The sequence below is a fragment of the Brachyhypopomus gauderio genome, chromosome 3 (assembly GCF_052324685.1).
Source record: "Brachyhypopomus gauderio isolate BG-103 chromosome 3, BGAUD_0.2, whole genome shotgun sequence".
Lineage (NCBI taxonomy): Eukaryota > Metazoa > Chordata > Actinopteri > Gymnotiformes > Hypopomidae > Brachyhypopomus > Brachyhypopomus gauderio.
The window spans coordinates 8,942,634-8,965,678 of NC_135213.1; the positions used below are offsets into that span (position 1 = coordinate 8,942,634).

Consider the following 23,045-nt stretch of genomic DNA (forward strand, 5'->3'; position numbering starts at 1 on the left):
TACCAAAGTTCACCCGTGACTCCAGCACCTGGGGCTGTAATGATGGTGAGGAGAAGGAGTGGAGAACGGGACGTGCTCGCAAGGTCACGCCCTGACCTGCCCGACTGCCTGCAGGTGAGTGGCGGTAATGATGTGTGTCGGGTGGCGACGAGGCTCTGGTTCTGATCTGCTGTTAGCAGCCACCTCTCTGCTGACTGGTGCGTGGCGTCCCCATCAAAGCTGTGAACGGTGTGCTGAACCGACAAAACACCTGCGTGAAAATAATAATCACTCTGTGAAATGTGCGACGCTGTGAAAATGCTGTTAGCGCCGCGTCGAAAGCGCAGGCTCAAGGTCAGAGTGTTGGTCGTGAAGGAAACTGTACTGGGTCGGAAGTGTGACCTCTGAGTGTGGCTTTATCCAAACACTGAGTGACCTTGAGCTGATTGAGAGAAACATCTCATAAACAATATAAAGTGCAGTTAGTGGCGATGCTGGATACTGGGATGGTTTAGATAATTGTGCTTAACTGAGCATAAGGCATGAGCTGGAGGATTAATAAGGCTGGGATGATTTTAGCTGAACTCTGAAATGTTTGGTCATGTCAAATGTGAAATGTCAATGACCTGCAAAAGCAAACTCACTACATGAATCTCTCTACCATTTCTGCCCCACAGAGCCTATTTATTTTAGTTGGCCTGAAGACAGACGCGTTGGACACAACTGCTCACTTGTGTCAGGAGGCTCACGCAACATTCATAACCCTCACTGTTTATATTCCTACTGAGTTTGATGATCAGACAACAGACAGCAGTCAGAGTTCAAAAGTCATTTGTGTACTGTGAGCTATTTTATGGGATCTGTGAACATGCCTTCTTCACTCGTGGGACTGGTGGATCAGTCCAGGTCTCTGCTGCTTCCAGCCTCCTCATCCACTCCCAGAGGGACGCAGCAGACCGGAGCGGGACACCCAGGTACCGCCGGGGGCTTGGGCTCCAACTGGAGTGTTGTTCTAATATTGACAGGGTCTTATATTTGTGATGCTGGCATCTTGGGCATGAAGGGGGTCAATTTGGGCAGATAGAGTCAGTTTAGAAGGTGCACTGAACAATCTAGAAGGCTTATGTTAACTGATTGGTAGGCGTTCTTGAAAATGTGAATTTCGGTTATGCGCTGAGCTGGTTGCATTGACATGATGCATGTGTAGATGAATGATTAAAGGAACTTAACAACTATCAAATGACAAAACTATCGAATGATGTAATGTGTACAGTTAAAGTGTGTAGTATACAATGGCTGTGGCATACTTCTAGATGCATTATATTTTTAAAGATACTGTACATTGAAGTGTCTTTGTAAATATAGATTACTTAATTATTAGTGAATTCTCTAACAGAAATTTTTTCTTGGCAGAATGTCACATTACACAATTTACATGCATATCGTAAAATGTAGTTAGTTTGTGGCTGGTCAGAAAACACTGGTGAACCAGAAGCCTCATTATAGTGTTTACATCACACAAGTACCGCATTTAAAATGAGTTTAAAATGGCTGTGTTACAGAGGAGAGAGAGAAACCCATGATTTTGAGTACCATGGTAATGGGTGAATATGTATGCCTCGCTGGGTCAGCATCTCAGTGGGTCAGCACTGCTCAGGGGTGATGTCTCCTCTGTAATTACATGTACAGTTCACTCAGTCATGTTGCCTTTTGGTCTAGTTTTTGACCACTCAGTTTCCACTCTTCATGATCAAAGATCGTCCACTATCAGCGTAATTCATGCAGCTAGTGTCCTCTATCAGTTGGTTTTGCGAAATAAATAAAGCCGATTAGCCGTAATCATTCTGACTTTTACTGTGTTACATAATAGTCAAGTAGTTTATTGTCAATTCTGCATATGTACAGGAAACAAAATTGCATTACTCTTCCAAAGTTACAGCAAGAATAACAACACAAAAATTGGCAGTAGCAAAATAAAAATGATTAATAATAAAAGAATGAGAGACACTAACTGTACAAGGTGACTGATATAGACATACATGCGACAAGAGACACAAAATGGGACAATAGTGCAATATAAGAGTAAGAGTGCACCAGGTAAGATGGGGGATTAAGAGGAAATGACACTACCAGTAAAACAGAACATAAACAATAGTGCAGTATAGAGATAATAGAGCTTATGGCTGGTACAGTGAACAAGTGTGTCCAGTTCTGTTAAAGACACAGTGGTAGAGGGAATCAAAGTAGGTAAGACGCATGTATGAGGTGTGTGAGTGCATAACAGTTCTTGGAACAACTGTTACCACGTTTCAGTAGTGTTGATTGGGGGGGGGGGGGGGTAGGATGCTGTGAGCTGTGTGTCAGTAAAATTGACTGATATTGATATTGATTGATATTGACAGGTGCACTGTACAGATTCCCCTGCTCTGGTGTGACAGTATGGAGTTCCTGTCTGAGGTGCTTTTCTCCCCTCTTCCCGGCCCCGTGCTGCTCTTCCTCTTCGGCCTGGGCGCTCTGGCCCTCCTCTACCTCAACACCAGGCCCAGAGCCCTGCGACCACCCGTGGATCTGAACCGGCAGACCGTGGGCATTGCGGTCAGAACATCCCTTCTCCACCGCAGACACTGGCCCGGCACCATCGCACACTGTCTTACCAGCACAAAAGGGCGGCCGACATATGCTGACATTAGGCCCATAGAGGAACTGGTGCAGAGTAGCACTGGGAACTAGTGAAAACGCATGTCTGCTTACGCGGCCAGTTGACTCTGGTTACTTTGCTTTGCAGGGCGGAGCAAGAAGGAGTGGCCTCCTGAAAGATGACAACTTGATATCCTACTTACACGAGGATGCGAAGACAATCTATGAGGTTTTCCAAAGGGGATTTCATGTCTCAGGTAGGAAGCTTCGCCTTGTTTCAAAATAGGTGATATGACAGAGTCTAACGCAGACCCCACATGTCCTGCAATCCTTTGGCTTCCCTGAGTTTTAACACACACACCTGCCTGTGGTTAATCGATAATACCCACCATGCAGGCAACGGGCCATGCCTGGGGTACAGGAAGCCTGGGCGGCCATACCAGTGGCTGAAATACAAACAGGTATCAGCATCGCTTATGTGAAGGACCTGAACCCTATCGTGGGCCGTGGATGCTGTGACATCTGAAAGAACGGTTGTCGTGGTTTGTGCAGGTGTTGGACAGGGCTGAGCAGCTGGGCTCCGGACTGGTCCACAGAGGCCTCCAACCCTCACCGGACTCCTTCATCGGCATCTTTGCTCAGAACCGCCCGGAGGTGAGGCCTCCCAGGATTCAGTCATTGCTTTGCATTACGTTATTAAGTTATGATGAAGCCGAGAGTAAAGCCAGAGGTAAATATCTTTTTGTGTTTCATGTTCCATGCATGCAGTGGATTATATCGGAGCTGGCCTGCTATACGTATTCCATGGTGGCGGTTCCCCTGTACGACACGCTGGGTGCCGAGGCGCTGGTGTTCATCATCAACAGAGGTAATTAGTCCTGCTTACCCCTCGGCTTCATTAGAAATATTTGCCTGAACAAATAACACCTAACGCAGTTCCCCTGAGATTCAGACTAGCACATCTTGATTAGCAAAGATTAGCACATCTTGCTGCTTGTCCATCTTTTTCATAGCTGTGTGAGTGGGTTCACTCATGCGACCTCAGAATGGAACCTTCTGTTCAAATATCAACTGGACAGATTCAAACCCTGCCTGGATTTCTTTCTACTATAGCTTAGAGAACATCTTTATCTCTCTTCTGTTAACACTTGCATTATTGTTTCTTATCTCTAAGATGTGCATATTTCCAAAGATAATAAATATTAAATATCATGGATTCAAACAGGGTGGTAATTTCTTTCTCTTTCTGACGATTTTCAGCAAGCATTTCTACAGTACTGTGTGACAAGCAGGACAAAGCAGAGACACTCCTCGCTAACTGTGAGAAAAACCTTACACCCGTGCTCAAAACTATCATCGTCATGGACCCGTTCGACGCCGCTCTGACGGAGAGGGCCTCAAAGAGTGGAGTGGAGGTCCTGCTCCTGAAGAACTTGGAGGTGCGCTCAAGAATGCACCCTTACTAATGTGGTGCTGTGGTAACTTGCCATTTTCAATTTTTTTTTTTTTATTCTCCATATATTGTGTTCATGTATGTTTGTACTCTTGCAGGCTCTGGGGAAAGACAACCTTCAAAAGCCAATTGTAAGGGTTTTATCACTGTTTTATAACAAAAAAGCGGTGCGATTGGTGTAGAACTAAAGTCTTAATGTGTATATTTTCCATCACCAGCCTCCCAAACCAGAAGACTTGAGTATAGTGTGTTTTACCAGCGGAACTACAGGTCAGTGTACATCATCCTCTAAAATCTTTTACATGGTCATCAAAGCATCACCATAAACGATATTAGTTACACATCTATGTTTGTTAATGTATTAAGTAAATTTATTTCTTTGTTTCAGCAGCTACCCCAGTTGTTGTGAACCTCTGTGTGAAACCAGAATATTCATTTCTGATCCTTTGTTTCAGGTGATCCGAAAGGCGCCATGTTATCTCATGAAAATGTGGTGGCGGATGCTGCTAGCTTTGTTAAGAGCTTCGAGGTACGGTATGCCCCTCTGGGCCGGGCTATAGCCGCTCTCGGTGGAGACCCAAGGTCCTAAAAATGAGCAATCCTCTCCTGCTTCTCCAGAGCGTCTACACTCCGCTCACCACCGACGTGTCCATCTCCTTCCTCCCGCTGGCCCACATGTTTGAGCGGATAGTGCAGGTGTGTGCTTCGCCCTTGGCCTGCAGCACAGTAGTGCTTTTATGCTGTCCCGTGTGTGAAGGTCATGGATGGTGGCCTAGATGAAGTCTGACTGAAGGTCTGAAGTGTGTGCATATGTCTCGCAGACGGTGCTGTATGGTGCTGGTGGAAGGGTGGGCTTCTTCCAAGGTGACATCAGACTGCTGCCAGATGATATGAAAGCCCTGCAGCCAACTGTGTTCCCAGTGGTCCCACGTCTTCTTAATCGTGTGTATGACAAGGTACTATCTTACCCACATGTTGCCCACACACACACAGACACACGATAGATCATGATTCTTTCATTACGACTTGTCGTGACAAGCAGGAGTTTCAATTGTGCTTTGGATTAGTAAGATGTACTCAGTGTGATTGCTGTCATTATAAGCGTTAGATTCCTCAGTGAGTGGTGCTGAAGAGCAGGAGATCTTACCCAGGCTATCCACTGCTAAACTGCCCCTGTTCTCAACCCCGCAGGTCCAGAGTGGAGCCCAGAGTCCATTCAAGAAGTGGCTCCTGAACTTCGCCATTGGAAGGAAACATGTGGAGGTGAAGCAGGGCATTATCAGGAACGACAGCCTATGGGATCGGCTCATCTTCCGCAAAGTGCAGGTATTCCCACAAGGCCCAGCGCACCACTGCCCAACCCCCCCTCCTCTGAGAGGACTACTGGAAACAGCTGAAAGAAAGGAAGCTTTGACTTAGAAGAATGGATTGAGATGGTAATGAAGGTGTGCTTGGTGTCCTTCTTGGAGGGGAGTTTGCTGAATGTTTGTGTTCCACTCTCTTTCTTCTCTCTCTCTCTCTCCCTCTGCAGGAGTCTCTGGGGGGGCGTGTGCGGGTGGTAGTGACGGGGGCCGCCCCCATCTCCCCCTCGGTTCTCATCTTCCTCAGGGCATGCCTCGGGTGCCAGGTGAGAAGCCCCGCCTCCGTCTCATCCTCCTCTATTGGCTATTGGTGCAAACACGGCACGGACCTCTGAACTGTGCCCTAGAGATGTAGAATCCTGGACTGTCTGAAAAGTTGTATTGTTACGAAGTAATCCAGGATATTTTCACACCTTAAAATGGGTGACTAAACTACACAATGCAATAGCTGCATAAAATCTACTGTTGTAGCTCAGGCCAGTCCAGTAATAGACACAGTGACTGTTGTTGAAGGCGAGGGTAACGTAGGACATAGGGGTACTTATCTGGTCTCTCCGTCACCCTGAGCTGAGTTGTGTCCTTGCACTGATCCCCAGATATTTGAGGCATATGGCCAAACAGAATGTACAGCGGGCAGCACCATCTCCCTGCCTGGGGACTGGACTACTGGTACGTTCTCACTTGCCATTATGGTGAGGTTTGATATTAAGCACCAGATGACCTCAAATCTTCAACATGCATAATTATTCAACACTGGCTGTCTTTTCTTTAGGACATGTTGGAGTGCCTGTTCCATGTAACGTGATCAAACTAGTAGATGTTGAAGAGATGAATTATTTCACGTCCAATAATGAAGGGGAGGTAACGGACATTTGATGCTCCATACTAAACAGATCACTCTGACAATGAAAAGACTGAGCAATCACAGGTCTTTGAGGGTCATTCATGATACCGATGCGATCTTAGGTTTGTGTAAAAGGGAAGAATGTGTTCTGTGGCTACTTGAAAGACCCAGAGAGGACTGCAGAGGCCCTGGACAAAGATGGGTGGCTACATACTGGAGACATCGGAAAATGGCTCCCGGTAGGTTTGCTCTCTTTGGCAATAAAGCATTACATCTCTCTAGGAAATTAAATCAATACCAGTCATATTGGCTACTCTAGAAAAAATCTAAAATCTATTAAATTTCATGTACTACATGTGTCTACATAATATCCAAGAATGGCACTTTGAAGATCATCGACAGGAAGAAGAACATATTCAAGCTGGCCCAGGGAGAGTACATCGCCCCTGAGAAGATTGAGAATGTTTACATACGGAGTGCCTCAGTTGCACAAGTGTTTGTTCATGGGGACAGTTTGCAGGTAACACCTCTATACTACAGTATTTGGAGAACTACTACAGCAATACTCCAAACACCAATGACATGCTGCATTAAACCTGCTGTGTCCAGTCCTGTTTAGTGGCTATAGCAGTGCCAGACCCTGACATCCTACCTGCTTGGGCTGAGAAGATTGGAGTAAAAGGATCACTGCAGGAACTGTGCAAAAACCAGGTCTGTTTTTTTATATACACACTTCATATTCAATCATTAATAAGAATCATTAGTGCTTTTTTGCTGGCTTGTCCACATTGTGAATAGAAAATATTTCCTTTGACCATTTAGTATTGGGAGATTTAGAGCATTTAGAATACAAAGCAAACCCCGAGTTCTTTTTGAACAAATGTGTACGTTATACATTCGGTCAGTATAACTCACTCACGTGAAGCGCACGCTATTATGAAGTACTACATAACAGACATCCATAATGTAGAGTACAAAGTCAGTCTGATTTTACCCTTCACAGCAAATTAAAAAAGCCGTACTCTCCGACCTCATCAAACTGGGCCGTGAGGCAGGACTCAAGTCCTTTGAACAAGTGAGTAACACTTCCAGATTCAGGAAGTTGGTGCATAATAGATGACGACATAATGGTACTTATCCAAAACGATTTATACGTTAAATGTACCCGTGACTCAAGATGTGCAAATCTGAATGAAAGATAAGGCTGTCCCTTTTTTCTATCCCAAAGGTAAAAAACTTGCACCTGCACCCTGAGCAGTTTACCATAGAGAATGGTCTTCTCACTCCAACCCTGAAGGCCAAAAGATCTGAGCTCACTCATTTCTTTAAAGATCAGATCACCAGTCTCTATGCTGACATGCAGTGATGTCTCAGAGATGACTGCAGAACATGGTGTGACTTCCTGAGATACAACATAAACATTGTTTATACACAAAACTTGAATGTGAAAATGATCTCCAAGCCCTGTGCAATATTCTATTGCAAGCTTAGACGACACATATTTTAGACATGTTTTATGTATCCATAAAAGGAGTCATTGAATCATTATTTCCATTGTTGTTAACATAAATGCTTTTCTTTGTACAGATCAGAATTGTTTATTGTTTTTTTCATCTTTTGTGTGGTTGACATCAGTTTTACAAAAATAATCCAAAATAAAATTAAAAGTATTTTTCTGTACAAAGAATACAGAGAATTTGCATGACTAAGACCTTGATACAACTGGAAAAGGCATTGCATAACAGTGTGGACATCAAAAGGGGAGTGAAACAAAACTAAAGATTCAAGTAAATGACTGCTCATCTCCGTTAAAGAAATGCTTACAAGCCTTAGGTCAGCACTGCTATCATTCACTATCATTCACCGTCAGCTTCGATTCGGAGATGTTACGGAGGTACATACGCTCACCCCAGGAAGTGGACTATGCTGGTTAGGACACACCTGTGCGTTACCCTTCTGCGGGGCAGGTTAGGGCAGTCATTGGCAGACGTCAGTCAAGATGTCGGCCAGTGCTGATTGCTCAGCATTATGCGGTTCTGTTTCCTGCAACATGGGCATGGTAAGCACACACAGGTACAGGAAGTCCAGGAAAGCGCTGAGCCAGGAGAACCTGATTATAGTCGTCCTCTCCCACGCGAGCGAACGGTAAAGCCAACTCCAGTATTCTACTTGTCTTTCTTTTCCTCACTCGCTGAGGTGTTATTTGCCGAGTCATAGAGACACTTCTCCACACATCGTCGTGGAAACCATCCCCTAATGCGAACTCCAGCTGAAACAGCAGGCAAAATGAAGACAAAACACACGATGCTTTTTAGTACACGGTGAACTTAAACACACTCACCACGGGAAACGCTCATGGTGTGAAAGGTGTGATAACATCACACTGGTTAACAACAACTACCTTTTGTCTGGTCCTCATTCAGAACTTTGTCCCCATACATCCACCACCTAAATATGAACACACATACACAACCATTTTCTTGATGACCAAGTAATTTGATTTCTTTATTATCTCTGATGTTATAATTTACATTAGTAAAAAGGGTTTTAAAAAAGAAAAGCTTTTATTGACTCACTTAGTTCCTCTTGTGGCAAAAATGGTCTCGCCTTTAATAAGTTTGATCCTGGGTTCTTCTGTACAAGGCATCCTGAAAAACGTGATTAGGCCCATCCTAATTGGGCAGCAAGCCCCGTTATAGTCAGCCACAACTCTGTACTGGACCTAAGGGCCACAATTGAGCATGGTTACCTAGTCATTTTATGTCAGTGCTGCCCTCTTGTGTTCAACAGGTAACATAACAAATTACTCACACTTCTCACACGCTTGTCTGCTTTTTGCTTCAGCTGCTCAATCTGAAAAATAGGAAATACCAGAAACCCTCAGAGACGTGACGAATGTATTATCAGTGCAGGGTGTTGAAAAGCTGTGAAGCTCAGGACATACAGTTAGAGTATACTGGTGACACTTCACATTAACAGGCCATTCAATGCCATCTCCCTCTGGGACACCAGACCAGGTGAACACCTGCTTGAAGTTCTCCCACCGACTGCACAGGTCATAGGGGAAGATGAACTCTTCTCCAGTTTGGTAGTACTGGATTCGATCTTTGGCCTGAGGGGAACAGTGAGGCTTATAAATAGGAAAAACAACGACGTTGAGATATAATGTAGTGTACGAAAGTGACGTAAATTTGAAACTCCACAAATTATTTAACTTGTACGTTACAGAAAGCGACAGCTATTTTGTTACTGTTCAATGCTTATGATGAACACTGCATTTGTATTTGAAGCATATGGAGACATGAAATATATGCTAGGCATATTATAAAGTAAAGAAGGAATGTGAATTGCATAATAAGAGTTCATCAGCTCACCTTTTCCTCAATCCACACTTCTATTGAGGTTTTGTTACGCATTATCACTTTCAGCTAAAAGAAAGCAAAGCGTTGACTGAAGTCTTTCAAGAACATCATTTATGGCTTTCGGCAAGAATGTAGTGTGACATTTCTGCAGCCATGCTATATAGTTTCACTATAGGTTACTTTGATGTTGAACAGTATTGAACGATGTTACTTTCACTTTAAGTAGTTCCAGTAGTTGTTGGCCCCTCCCCTTCTTTGTGATTTACTCAACACCTTTGGGCAAGAACGCTAGCAATCTGACTCAGTCTTTGCAACTCAGCACATGTTCAGACTGGCAGGTATTATTTCGATCAGGGTAGGCAATCTGCCACCCTGCGAGTGCACACTGTTGTACCTTCATGAAGCTCCTACCATGTGGGGCTCACCAAGACATGGCTGAGGAGAGGAACCAAAGAAAAGCATTTTACCTGAATGAAAAACAACATGCCTACGGCAATGGTGGTGCCCAGCGCTAGACCCAAGGCAAAGAGAGTGGCGGCGAAGGCTGCCACGCCAAACGGCATTATGGGAGGGTGGAAGCGTCGTGGAGCGCTCATGTCTAGCTTCACTGAGCTCCAACCAAAAGAGATCTGTGGCAGGAGGGCAGAGAACGAACATCTGTGTAAGACTTTGATTTATCAGATGATGAATATAATTACACTAACAAGCTCTGATCATTTAATACTTCAGAATTAGTGATACATCTCTGGAGTTTTAAATGATACAAACAAAACACAAAGAACACAAATCCAAAGTGAACAAAGGAAACCTCAGTCATTCATCCTGGTGTAACAAACAGAATCAATGAACATATGGCTGACCCGGTCATACAGCTGGGTGTACATAGTCATGATGAAGATGAAAGCAGCGTGCATGCACCCCAGTGGGGCGAGGAGGAGGAAGGTGGTGAAATAGGCATGATTCAGATGTCCACAGCAGTTGTTGATCCAGGGGCAGTGGTGGTCCATCTTCATCACACACCTGAGGACACAAAGCACAGACAGTACATTACAAAACATGCATTTAATCACAAGTAGTTCAGTCATCATGGCAGACACCGACTGTAAGATGGTTCCTGACACTGTACAAACATGACGTTTGCAGTTCATCTCGAATGCTGTGAGTATAGTTAGTTTCAAAAACGACACTAAAGGAAGTGCTACCTGTTACATTTTCTGCAATGGTGAGACCTTGGAGCTTTATAACCTTGACACACTCTACAGAACTGTAAGTACATAGTGTCTTGTTGATTTTCCTGTTAGAGAGAGGACAGCATATGACCAACATGCATCTACATTATACTAAACACAAATGGTTTATATTAGATAAATGAGAAATCAGAACATCCTACAATATACTTCAAAATGACTTGGAAAGTATATTAAATACCGGTTTCCACGCTGAAGGAATATATCCAGGTCCCACAAACATAGCATTGAAGTAATTATAGAGAATGAGTACTGTCCAGTTGATGAGCATAATAAAGTTAATGCTGCCACCCGCGGTGTCCAAGGGCCAGTACCAGATAACGGAGTCCAAAAGCGCCATGGAAGAGCACACGGCAATAACAGTGAGAGCAATGACCGGGCCCCAGTGACACAGCCTCTTAAGCTCATGGAGGTTTTCAAAAACTATAATGGCTGACAGAACGTTCATTGTGTATTCCTTCAATTTACAACGTCCACTGAAGTGAAAAATTATGCGGTTAGATGTGATGTCTTTCTCTAATGGAATGAATGAACCATGGGGAGGACAAAAGATATATCTTCGCTCTTCTCCGTAAGGACAAGGGACCGGTCATCCTTCTCGCCGCTCCTGCTCTACTCAGCTGGAAGCAGGACCATCTAGACAGAAGAGTAAAACAGTACAGAAACCACCTACATACTGCAATTACAGGACACAGGACAAATGTAGGCTCCACTAGCTACCTACATAGGCTAGGCACTAGCCCAGCACATTATTTCAATGAAATTGGACCCCTTTTTTTTATTCTGGCCATTACCATTTGGCCAAACCATTCCAGCCTGTTCAAACTGTTTCTAATTGTTGTTCAGGTTAAGAAAATATCCATTTGACGGTCATTTCAGCAGTGTCCTGTTGACATTTATCGTTCTTTTCTAAAATTGTACAGAACAGAACGCACATTAAAAGACTTGGTCATTATATTCACCATATATTAACTGTTTTATAATGTGTGTATAACTAAATAAAAGTATAAAAGGTCCAGAAGGTGATGAAGGAGATGAGTGCAGCTGAAAGCGAACTGGCGTTAGTGAACGTTACCAGGTCACCGCTCACATGACATAACCGTTAGCTTAGCTTAGCTAACATTACATGTAGGCAGTGCAAATATGCCCATTAATGACATTGTGACTGTTGTAATGTGCAACGTGGGGAAAACTCAGAAAGCCTAATTAAAATATACATCTAATTAACAGTAGCGTTTGGCGACATTGCTAGCTAGCGGGTTAAATATTTTTATTTACACCCACCTCGCTGCTTCCTTTTTCTTTCCGTCAAATAGGGCGGAACAATACTTCTCTCGACGTCGGACAAGAACGGAGATAATTGAATGTATCGTGAGATAACGTAAAGAGTAAATTTGACATTAGTCGTAATGTCAGTTTCAGCACCACAGTAAAACAAGCAGCTTCTTAAAACGCGCAGAATTCAACTCGGTTAAATTGTCGCTGCATGTTGCCGGAACTAGTAACGCGTGATGTGTTTCCGACGAAACTCAATGTGTGTGACACCAGCAGGAAGTGACGCCGACGTCAATACTAACATTTAATACTACTAGCAACAGTGTCGCGATATCTGTCTTACACCTTGAAATATACCAGTAATAACAATGTCTTCGGATTTTGAGGCCTACGAACAAGAGTTTGGGACTCTTACGGCAGAAGTCACCAATAAAGTTGGTAGAATACCAAAACTAAGTGGAGGTAAGTGGCTGCCCTAGCCTAGCTAGCTAGCTAACGTTACTGTGTCGACAGTGCACTTGCTAGCAAACCAGTTTTTCTGTTGAGCTAAAAAAGTGTCAGAGATGGTACAGAGTTGACACTGAGTCTGGGGAAATGAGCTGAGTGGTGTTGTGGTTAGAAAGGCAACATGAAACACTGGAAGTAACTATAACTTACCTTTGGTTGGCTAGTTAGCCGGCTAGATGTCCAGATATCCAGCAGTTCTCTGTGTGCACTTGGGTTGGTTAGATTAAATTTGCACCTAGGAGCCTTATATCCTCAGATATACTTACTGTCTGCCTTAAGATAACATTAATATTGACATTTAGATAACATTTAGCAGGATTGGAGGCTGCAGTGCATAATACATACACACAATACACACATATATAATCACTTAACCAATACTTAACAAGTTTTAGTCCCATACAGATTGGATGAGTACATAATTTGGAAGGTAAAAGAGTTACTGTCTGTAGTGCCTGCTGGTCTTGGCAAGCTGTTTTAGTGATGCAGAATTGATGCTTCTACTATACAAACGTGCACTAGGGGTGCTGTAGATGTTACAGATATTAAAAACATGGCACACGTCTTTACAGACTTCAATTACGGTTTCTCAGTCAAACTGTTTATTTAATTCACTTTTTGATGATACACATATTTATTAAAATATTTTTATGAATTTGCTGCACACGTCTTAGTATTAGCCTAGTACTGTTTGGCACACTTAAAATAGAATAACGTGTTTAAAAGAAGGCAAACAAGAAATTCTAGAAATTCTTTCACAATTGAGCTTGTTTACACTAAACTATTATGGTTTGTTGTGAAACCATAAATGCTTTTATAGGCTAAAATGATAAACAGATAAAAATTGTAATATACAAGATATATACAGTTTTAGAATATAACATCTAGAATATTTTATTATAATACATACAACATATTTTATTGTAATAAAATAATAAAAATCCTTTTTTAAGGCTTAAACTAATTTTAGCAAGTGTATGTTTTGGCAAATGGACCCATATGTATGTGCACAAGAACGTTAAGCTATGTTATGAAAGATTTTTGAAGAGTTTACCTTTGTTGAGCAAGTCCAATTTCAATTTCCCTTCATAAATCATCCTCCACCATGCGAATGCTATGCCCTTCCTCTAAGGTAAAGCTTTATTTGCACAGCCAACAGCCTGTCTGCTCACCTGGAGTCTGGCCTAATTACACCGTTGTGAGATCAGATGGTTCCTACCTAATGCTAGCTGGCTCTGATGAACTAGATTGGTGTTTACATTTGCTGGACAAACAACATTTCCTCTGATTTGTTGTTGTACTCACATGTCAAGTAGCGATATTTATTAAACGAGTAGGGGTGTATATCTTTAATATCATGGGAATATTTGATTTTTGGTGGATCATATAACTTCAATTAGTATAAATTGAGCTAAATCTAAACTTTCATTAACAACTGACAGGAAGACATTTGTAATGAAAAAATTACATTTCTAAAGTTTGGAAATTGGACAAAATACACCAGACATTTAGAGTAATTGTGTATTGGCACATTTAGGAAAGGCTAAAAGTACACTAATGATTTAATGAAATAAATTGAGAATAAGGGCTAGTATTTAATCAGCTACATTGCAGTTTCAATTTGAAGCTACTTCTTTTTTTTATTATGTGTGTATTATGAGTCATGCATTCTGTTAGTTTGTGTCTAGAAGTACAAATTTCCATAACAGAAAAGTCACGTTGCCCACCATTAATTTTGTTAGATACTTTACATACTTTTTAATAGCTGATATAGGACTTCCAACATATTACTGTTCATATAGATAACAGGTGAAACGCTCAATCTGTCATGTGCCTTTGACGCAAGGACAACAACGTTAGCCTTGGCCTAAACTGAAACCCAGTTCGGATTGTGATGGTGTATTTCTTATCTGACTGCACCCTGTTCACGGTGGGCCATCGCTGTGCTGCACGTAGCTGCTCTCTCTCTCTCATTATCCCATGGGAATGAGAATGTGGCACATGCCATTAGAGTCCGTGTTCCTTAATTGCTCCTTTAGTGCTTGACGGGAAGGCAGCGGCGTGTAGCGGGTGCGCTCGCCCAGCAGATGAGCGCGCTTAAGTAAGCCCAGTCAACGCGAACAAAGCGCTAATCCGAGGAAGCTCATCTGCGCCGGCCGGGCCTTTGCGTCGCGGCCAGTTCGCCTCTTGGATTCAAATCTCTATTGTCTCCATAAAGAAATAGTTTATGTCCCCCCCTCCCCTCCCAGGTGCTTGGGCTTTTCGTATTTGTTTGCTTGCTTCAGTGACAATGGCATCAGCAAAGGTCTTCTTTTGTTGTTGTTGTTACTGCAGTGCACAATGCCACATATGTTCAGAGACTGATAAAGAACGCCGGACAGACTAAATATCCTTGGCTGGCCGAGTGTGAGCGAGGCTCATTTATTCCCAAGAGAATCTAATAGATGCCGTTCTGTTTTGTTTTTATTATGTACAGCACAATATAAGAAGAATTCATGGAGACCACGAGGCCTTGTTCCATTAAATTTAAATGTGCATTTTTTATTTAAAAGGTAACCCCCAGAACAAAAATGTCTGTCAATCACATGCCAGTAACAATTGGGCAGAGACACGCAGGTGCATGATGAGGAGGGAAGTCTAACTTTGTGCTCGGCGGTGTTGCTGTCCGACGACCACTCCTGGCCTCCCGCTAGCGCCCCACGCACCTGCAATAGCATGCATGCATATTTCAGCCTGTCCTGCACTGCCTCTGTGTAGAACTGCCTTTGCCTGCTCACTTTACAAAGAACTGCCCCAGGCTGTTTACTGTGTGGGCAGTGAGGTTATACACGGGTTTGAAAAATGCATTGATGTCCAGCACACGAAGGGTGCGGTTTTGTTCTGACAGCCCTCTGCTTTGATACTTGCTAATAGTTTATTTCTGTGTGCTGTGTGTCTTAAAACGGCTTAAAACTACCACGTTGCTCTTTTTAATCATTGTTGGTTTTGTTTGTTGTTTTATTGTCTGTCTTTATTTTAAATGAAGACCATACAGCAAGGTGTTGTGTTAACTGTTATATTATTAGCTCGTCACCCTAGATTTGAAATTAACATTTAATGAAATCAAGGTATTAATGTCTCTGTACTGTAAAACGAGGGCACACTTGTGGCCAGAATCTCAGCAGAGGCAGCGGGTGAATATGAGCCCAACCTTATTGTACTCGTTTGGAGTGGGTGGCTTGCTAGTAGAGTTTGGTGGAATTGACGTTTCCTTCCTCTTTGAGTTGGCATGATGCATCTCTGTGCTCCTCCACAAGCTAACAAAGACGTTTTACACGTGGAGAAATAGGAGACATCAAATATGGATTTCTCTGCATTGCAGAATGTGTAAATATATCTTCAAATGCAAGGCTGTGTTTTTTTCTGCTCTGGAGCGGGGGAGGCGGGCTCTTGTCATAAAGTGGAGTTCTTCCATCAACTGATCAATATGTTTTCTGCTTCTTTCCTTTCAGAGGAGAAGACACAGCTGGTTCTAAATGTCGACAAACAGCTTGAAGAAGTCAGAGAGCTGGTAGGTCTTTGATCAGTAATTTCCACTCGCCACATTTTCTAAATAATAAATTTGGGAAAAGAAAAAAAAGGCCCGTTTCCCCACATAAACAACACCTGTAATGTTGCTGGTGACGCGAGACACTCTTCATGTGGATGAAGGCTGCTCTGTGCTTACAGTGTGATCACGTTCTCATAATGTGCTTTTAACTGGCACAACATGACACATTTCACCCCATTACTGGCAGAAGGCGGCGTGGCAGGTGCAGGAAGCAAGGACGTGTGGCACATGTAAACCGCTCCTGGGTTTGTCCCACCATGTCATGTTGATTGGACATTATGAATCCGCCGGGCCCGCGTGCATGGTTGTCTTCTCATGTGACACGAGTGCACATTGATGCTGTCAGTAGGAGGCTTGAAGGAAGCTGCATCTCCTTACGTCACCAGATCTTTAGCGAGATCATCACCTTTTGATTACTATTCCTAAAGGTCATAAATAATGAACCGATCTTTCAGAAGTATTGTTACGGTAACAGTTGTCTTTGTTTGTTTGTTTTTTACATGACATTTTCAGTTGACTCTTCACAATCATCTCGCATGTTCTCTTTGTCAGTGAAAGCAACATCATTTACTAACAATATTTGAAAAGCAGTGACTTGAGTCTCACAGCAAATGTGAAAAATAGAAATGGTTGGCGGCGGACATTTTTGAGAGACCTGAGCGTGTTTCTTGTGCGCAGCTGGAGCAGATGGACCTGGAGGTTCGGGAGGTGCCGGTCCAGAGCAGGGCCATGTACAGCAGCCGGCTGAAGAGCTACAAACAGGAGATGGAGAAGCTGGAGAAGGACTTTGTGAGTACAGGAACCCCACACCACCACCACCACCACCACCACCACCACCACCACCACCAGACATCGACCATCTAATTCTGTTTGCTTCATTTTATTTACACACACACACACACACACACACACACACACACACACACACACACACACACACACACACACACACACACACACACACACACACACACACACACACCTGTGCACACAGACTTGCAGAAAAATATATTCCCTCACTCTCCAAAACACAGAATCTTTGAAGGTCAGTAGTGTGCCCACTGAGGTTCATTCTGAGTGGTTTTCTAAAGCTCCTTTGAGCCCAGGGAGAGTGACCCTTGCTCCCCCCTCCATGTCCTTGTTTAGTTATTCATAAGTCCTGCCCGTCCAAACCTCGCCCCACACACATCAAACCTTAATGAAGCAACCACCACTTTGTTACTTGTTTAACATCACTGTGTTGCTTCACTCTTGGTCATGTCTAGGCCAGTGCAAGCAGTTCCTCTACTTGTCTGTGTTCTTTTCTACATGGCTTTCCTCCTCTAAGCCTCATTAAATAGCCACACTGATGCATCTGCATTTTGCAGTGTCACAGCTCGCAAGCAGTGATTTAAATTTTTTCCCTCAACGTGAAACTTTAAAATCAAAATGTGAATGATGTAATTGCTTTATCTTATTTAAATACTTGTCTTTGAATATCTGTCTGTCTGTATAGATAGATATACACAGTCCCACCCACCATTGTGCCATCTGTGGAAATGTGAGAAATTCATCTCTCCTTTCTGTAATATAAAGTTTTGCATTACGTCTCATCACACACCACTCTACATTTCTTTTCCATCTAAATCTGCGTTCAAACCCAGCACCTGTATCTGATTTGAGGTACGCTTGATATCAATTACCAGATGGCAGTAGCATCAGCAAAGATTCCAAAAAAGCATGAAATAAATGATGAGATTTAAGAAAAGGATCTTTTGCCAGTGATCTGATGCTGTGCTGCTGAGCCTGATGGCTTAGATCACAGTGGAGATCTCTTTTCTCTGAGAGGCCTCACATTCCTCACCATGGGCATTTAATTGGCTGCTGATTAATCTTTAGCTTTTCCTGCTTGACTGTTGCCGTGGTTAATTATCATGCAATTAACACCTGCTGTGCAGGGGTTTTGTGCCACATTCATCTTTGCGTCCCGACAGTCCTCAGTCCTCCCAGCCCAAAGCTAAGCTTACATGTCTGTGATGGCCATTATTGTGTCTCTTTTAGAACATCAGATATTTACGATGTAATGTAGCTGTTGTGCTCTTTTTATATGTGAACCTAAATATCCTTGACCATTTGTTGACGTAACAAGTTTTTTCCTCTTGAAGATGATGCTTTGGTCCAGACATAGGCCTGTATGTTTTAATCTAGACGACAGATCTGAACTGTGATGACTTTAAAATACCCTCTTTAAAGAGTCGTTTTCATGTTCCATCAGTCGCTGATGAAACATGAAAATTGCGTTCGATTTAAGACTACGTCGGTTTGTTAGGTGTTATGCCCCTGATGCTGGTTTTAGTACAAGATAATAATTGGTCTGATTTTAAAATCCCCCCCTGCCCCTGGAGCTTGGGTTTCTGTGCATTTGAAAGACAGATCCCCCCGAAGCCTGTGTTGATAGTCAGGCCTAGCGACTTGTCCTAAAGCTCAGAGCTTCAGCAGGGTTCTCAGAAGTGCCAAATGCTTTAGCGTGGATGGCTTATCCTCTCTGCCACGCGACGTGGGGCTCACGCGCACACTTCTAAGAGGTGTCATGAAAAAGGCCATCACTTCTCCTTTTTTCCTCCCCTCCTCTAAAAAGAGGAGGCTTTGTTGTGTTTCCACGGGAAATCAAGGCCCTGTCCTGGCCTTCCCCTCCACCGGCCTCCCCGGAGCGCGCCCCCCCCCCCCACTCACATCCAGCCGTTCACCCGCGGTTTGAAGTCCTCCTGTCGTCACGACGGCCAGGGCTGAGCCCGGCACTCAGCGGCAGACGCGGGACCGGCCGACCCCGCCGTCCTGACGCTTTTCTGAGCAGAGAAAAGAGAGGTCTATATCAGAAGGACATCCCGAAGGTATGTTTGCTTCATGATGGCTTCATTTTGATAATGGGTGCAGAGGGTGTGAAAGCCAGGAGCCCCCGCGGAGGACACGTATTAGCCGAAAGAGGAGTATTGGAAAGAAACACACACACGTTCACACACAAAGAGGGTGAAAAAGCAAAAGCCTGATTCCTCTTTGATTGACCATGCTACATGTCATTGGGTTGAGGAAGCAGAATGATATGCCTCTTAGCAATACCTTTGATCTGCCAGAATAGCGCCATAATGGACGCATAATTTAATGAATCTAATTGGGTAAACAGACTGCATCCTTTCAAAGAAGCTGCCAAAGTTTCTCCAACCCTAACATCTCTTACATGGACACAAAGTCACTCACAACCTGCCAGTGTGATGAGGACGGTAGATTTTGTGCTAAATCCTATTTGATCAACCTTTATTAGGTATTGATTATGAATTTACATATGCGAAATACTGCATTCTAAAAAAAAACCTATTGGTTGAATGCATAGTAATTAGTTCAAAGAAGTGACTGTAGTAGATTCCTTGTAAGCTTGTGTTCTTTACACAGCTTCCTCGTCTGTAGCTGCTGCCTGGGGATGTGTTTTCATGCACTTCTTCTCATTTCTAAGTAAAGCACTGAGTGGTTTCCACGTGGAACACATCAACCTGAAGTTAGTACTGTATCAAGTTTCAGTGCATGTCACTGTCTGTACTGACGGCCCGTGGCGGTATTATTGCCACCTTTCCGTGAACAGCAGATGGCGACATTGCTCCAGATATCTGTGAACATTGGGCTTCGGCGTGGGCTTTTGCTGATTACAAGGGTGTCTCCAAGATATTTGATCAGCCTCAGAACAGTGCTGCTATTTGACGTCTGTACTTTGACCTTTAAAAAAAATGGACCTCGTGTCTTTGGGGTCAAGGGTTTGTGTGCGTGGTTGAAGGGAAAAGACAGAGACGGAGCTGTTGATGAATGAGTGAGTGTCTGTGCTCACAGGGCAGCTCGGTAAAAGGCTCCTGTATTCTGACGTTTCCCACAGTGTTTTTGATATCAGCCCTGGTCAGACATCTGGTTGTAGCTTTGCTGTCGTTACAGCTGTCATGGGTACAGGCTCCAAATATATTTGAAGAGTGTGTGAATTTGCGTGAATTTGAAATCATTTGTTTATGTGGCTTCATATTACATTGACTGTAATTAAGAGGATCGCACTGCAATTATTTATTTCTACACATTATTTGGACATGATTTATTTTATCATTCCCGTGCATTTACAAATTTATATAATAAAGTAATTTCCTAATGTTGGTCTAAAGAGTGTTAATATGAATACTCAAATTATTAATTTCTATGCGCAGCTTACGTAGCAATTGTTAAATTTAATTGTATTATGATAGTATATACATTGTAATAAAACAGGACTGTCATGTATTGTCTGGTCAATAGAGGACACTTAAATATTTTGGGGAACACCAATGTATTCAAAATAATTTAAAATTTCTCCTGTATGTTTTTAAAATAACACCTCTAGTAGTTGTAGTGATATGCACGTGTAATATAATGTGCATTATTTTATGCTAATAAAAAATAAAATAAAAAAATAAACGCTATGTCCGCTAATTATATCTTGGATGCAACCAGCATTTGATATTATTTAAAAAGATTGCATTCTTGATTTATTACTTATTTATTGGATTTTATTCAATTATTGTGCAAATATTGTGATATTACAGTTCAATTAAAGGTAACTGTACTGCCTGTTTGCACGTCTAGCACAATGGCCCCTTCAGAATTACAGTCTTACGTCTTATAGGGGATTATTAATGTTGTCATCTATTAATCTTTCCAAAGCATTTATCGAGTCAACCATCCTTGAAACACTGAAGAAAATTTATTCTCATGATTTGCAGTCGGATTAATTAAAAATGCATTTTTCTGTGCATTTGAATAGTGTTGCTGTTAGCCAATTACCAATGACCTTCCTGTGACTGCAGGAGATTGATGTTAAACTAATATTCCCCAATGGTTGAATAAAACGGCATAAACTGTGATGGATTGAAAAAGAGCCTGTTTTCTATGTCCTTGTAGATCCAAATTTCTTTATTCTTTAACAGAGTTGGAGAGTGGAATTTTTCACGAATTCTCCGAACGAGCCATTCTTAAACGATTGCTGTTCCAGTGTTATGGGCCATGGGTGCTTCCTCTTTTACTTTTTCATATTTGAATATAAAACTACAAAAATGAAATTGACAGCACATGCTTCTCCTCATTGTATATGACAGGGGGGTCATGATGGCAGCCAGTGGTGGATCTCATTTCAGATTAACACTCACTTATTTTGCATCCTTCTGTGTAAAACCCGTCAACTTGGATGACTGGCAAAACATATAAAGCCAATTAGTGTCTTGGGCCGACAGCTTTGGATTTTTAAAAGTATGACACTGTTGTTCTAAGATAATTAAGAAAATTTTAAGTCATTTTTTCGTTCTGTTATTAATTTCACATTTACATTTATATGTTAGTTTGTGTAAGGGCCTGGTATTTTTAATCATACTTTTTATATGAGACTTTGAGAACTAGTTTTATGTGTTTTAAGTTTGGCAGAGCTGATGCACATGTTTTAGGTGTTGCAGTTAAAAGTTTCTGTGTTTTATGAGTCTTATGTAATCCTTAATTGAGTGCTTTTAGAAGTACTTCAGCATTTTAGCTGCTATGGACAAGCTAACTTCGGCGTTACTCTTGGGGCACTTAATTTGAGAAGTTCTTGATAATGGTTCAAGATTTATTAGAACTTTCTTTTTCCTCTTAGAGGTCACTGAAAATGTTTTGAAATTACCTTGATAACCCTGAGTTTTGATAGAGCGTTAGAACTTAAAAGTTCACTTTTAATCATAGCTGCTGAGGATAACATGCGCCTTTCATTTTAAGGCTTGTTCCAGTTTTTAGTATGCTATATTTAGCTGTATACTCAGCATGTTTTGCAAACAAGGCTTTTGTGCCTTACAAAATCAAAGCAGAAAACTTGCCTCGAAGAATCCTCGTCTCGCAGTTCAGGTGTAAGATACTTTCACAAGCAGAATGTTTGACTGTTTTAATCACCTTAGATTAGAACCACACATGCATTCTGAATCAACAGTGATTGCTATATATTTTTACACTAGAGCAAGGTCTAATTGATTTAGGTATAGTTCTCTTTTAAGGATTAATAAACCCTCTGCTTTGCTAAAGTCCAGGAACACGCTCTGATAACAAACCTTATGTGCTTATTATGGAAATCCCTTAAATTGGCTGTTCTTTTGCGAAGATAAAACCATTTTAGAAGCGGGGAGGGGGGGAAAAACACTCTTTCCAATATACCTTTTACTGGTGACTTGTTTTACCCTGAGGATGCAGTGAATTGGCAGAGGCAAAGCTGTGTGTAGATAGCCAGAGATGGGGATTGTGTGCTTTGTGAGATCAGTTCTGTGGCGCATGGTGTAATCCCAGCGGTGGGAGGATGATGAGGTGAAGGACTGTGTCACTCGGAGGAGAAAATCAACTCTCCATGGCTGGAAATGAGAAGATGATGCACTTAATGAGAAGGAGATGCTTCCTGCGAGCCAGTGAACCTGCAACCCCTTACAGAAACACACCTCAGTGTTTCTGTGACCATGTTGCGTCATGTTCAAATGTTATTCTAAGAATGTATTATATATACCACATATTACTAATTTTCTACATACAGATTGATGTTCTGTATGTAGCGAGAGGATGTGTTGGCCCAGTATTGGTCTAGAGGCTGGGTTTGTAGTGTATATGGCCACTGTTCCCGATCAGATAATAGTTCTCCATTTATCTTCTTTACAGAGGGATTCTGAGTGACACTGATCACTGATGTGCAGGGTAGATTTCATTGCTTAGGACAGTCGCGTGTGTGTACATAGATGTGCGTGTGT

The 23,045-nt window shown here is 42.5% G+C and overlaps 3 protein-coding genes across 10 annotated transcripts in view; 2 read left to right on the plus strand and 1 right to left on the minus strand.

Annotated features, from left to right (window-relative positions):
- The first annotated feature begins 832 nt into the window (after nucleotides 1–832).
- On the plus strand, nucleotides 833–7,728 carry acsl5 (acyl-CoA synthetase long chain family member 5). 3 transcript variants are annotated; one of them, XM_076999327.1, is made up of 20 exons: nucleotides 833–841; nucleotides 2,765–2,873; nucleotides 3,013–3,077; nucleotides 3,169–3,270; nucleotides 3,385–3,484; nucleotides 3,877–4,055; nucleotides 4,168–4,200; nucleotides 4,288–4,339; nucleotides 4,525–4,598; nucleotides 4,688–4,765; nucleotides 4,891–5,025; nucleotides 5,261–5,395; nucleotides 5,601–5,696; nucleotides 6,027–6,099; nucleotides 6,203–6,291; nucleotides 6,397–6,513; nucleotides 6,651–6,794; nucleotides 6,884–6,985; nucleotides 7,278–7,349; nucleotides 7,503–7,728. In XM_076999327.1, exons 1-20 carry the CDS (start codon nucleotides 833–835, stop codon nucleotides 7,638–7,640), a joined length of 1,902 nt encoding a protein of 633 aa, XP_076855442.1. In that variant the 3' UTR covers nucleotides 7,641–7,728. The 3 variants fall into 3 exon arrangements, with proteins under 3 accessions (XP_076855442.1, XP_076855440.1, XP_076855443.1); XM_076999325.1 differs by lacking the exon at nucleotides 833–841 and adding an exon at nucleotides 2,419–2,574; XM_076999328.1 differs by lacking the exons at nucleotides 833–841; nucleotides 2,765–2,873; nucleotides 3,013–3,077; nucleotides 3,169–3,270 and having other exon boundaries at nucleotides 3,406–3,484; nucleotides 6,705–6,794.
- zdhhc6 (zDHHC palmitoyltransferase 6) lies at nucleotides 7,728–12,374 on the minus strand. Of its 3 annotated transcripts, none has more exons than XM_076999329.1 (11): nucleotides 12,168–12,374; nucleotides 11,065–11,519; nucleotides 10,839–10,930; nucleotides 10,497–10,656; nucleotides 10,104–10,265; nucleotides 9,649–9,702; nucleotides 9,219–9,386; nucleotides 9,086–9,127; nucleotides 8,851–8,996; nucleotides 8,676–8,722; nucleotides 7,728–8,543 (listed from the first exon to the last, which is right to left on the minus strand). In XM_076999329.1, the coding sequence occupies exons 2-11, from the start codon at nucleotides 11,329–11,331 to the stop codon at nucleotides 8,440–8,442; spliced, it is 1,242 nt and encodes a 413-aa protein (XP_076855444.1). In that variant the 5' UTR covers nucleotides 11,332–11,519; nucleotides 12,168–12,374; the 3' UTR covers nucleotides 7,728–8,439. The 3 variants fall into 3 exon arrangements, with proteins under 3 accessions (XP_076855444.1, XP_076855445.1, XP_076855447.1); XM_076999330.1 differs by lacking the exon at nucleotides 12,168–12,374 and adding an exon at nucleotides 11,846–11,971; XM_076999332.1 differs by lacking the exon at nucleotides 12,168–12,374 and adding an exon at nucleotides 11,678–11,800.
- A 24-nt stretch (nucleotides 12,375–12,398) lies between these two features.
- vti1a (vesicle transport through interaction with t-SNAREs 1A) overlaps nucleotides 12,399–23,045 on the plus strand; it is a 99,624-nt gene continuing 88,977 nt past the window's right edge. For all 4 annotated transcript variants that reach the window (XM_076999333.1, XM_076999334.1, XM_076999335.1 and 1 more), the window contains exons 1-3: nucleotides 12,399–12,620; nucleotides 16,157–16,215; nucleotides 16,933–17,043. In XM_076999333.1, the coding sequence (XP_076855448.1) occupies nucleotides 12,527–12,620; nucleotides 16,157–16,215; nucleotides 16,933–17,043 (264 nt within the window). In that variant the 5' untranslated portion in view covers nucleotides 12,399–12,526. The remainder of the gene's footprint in view (nucleotides 12,621–16,156; nucleotides 16,216–16,932; nucleotides 17,044–23,045) is intronic.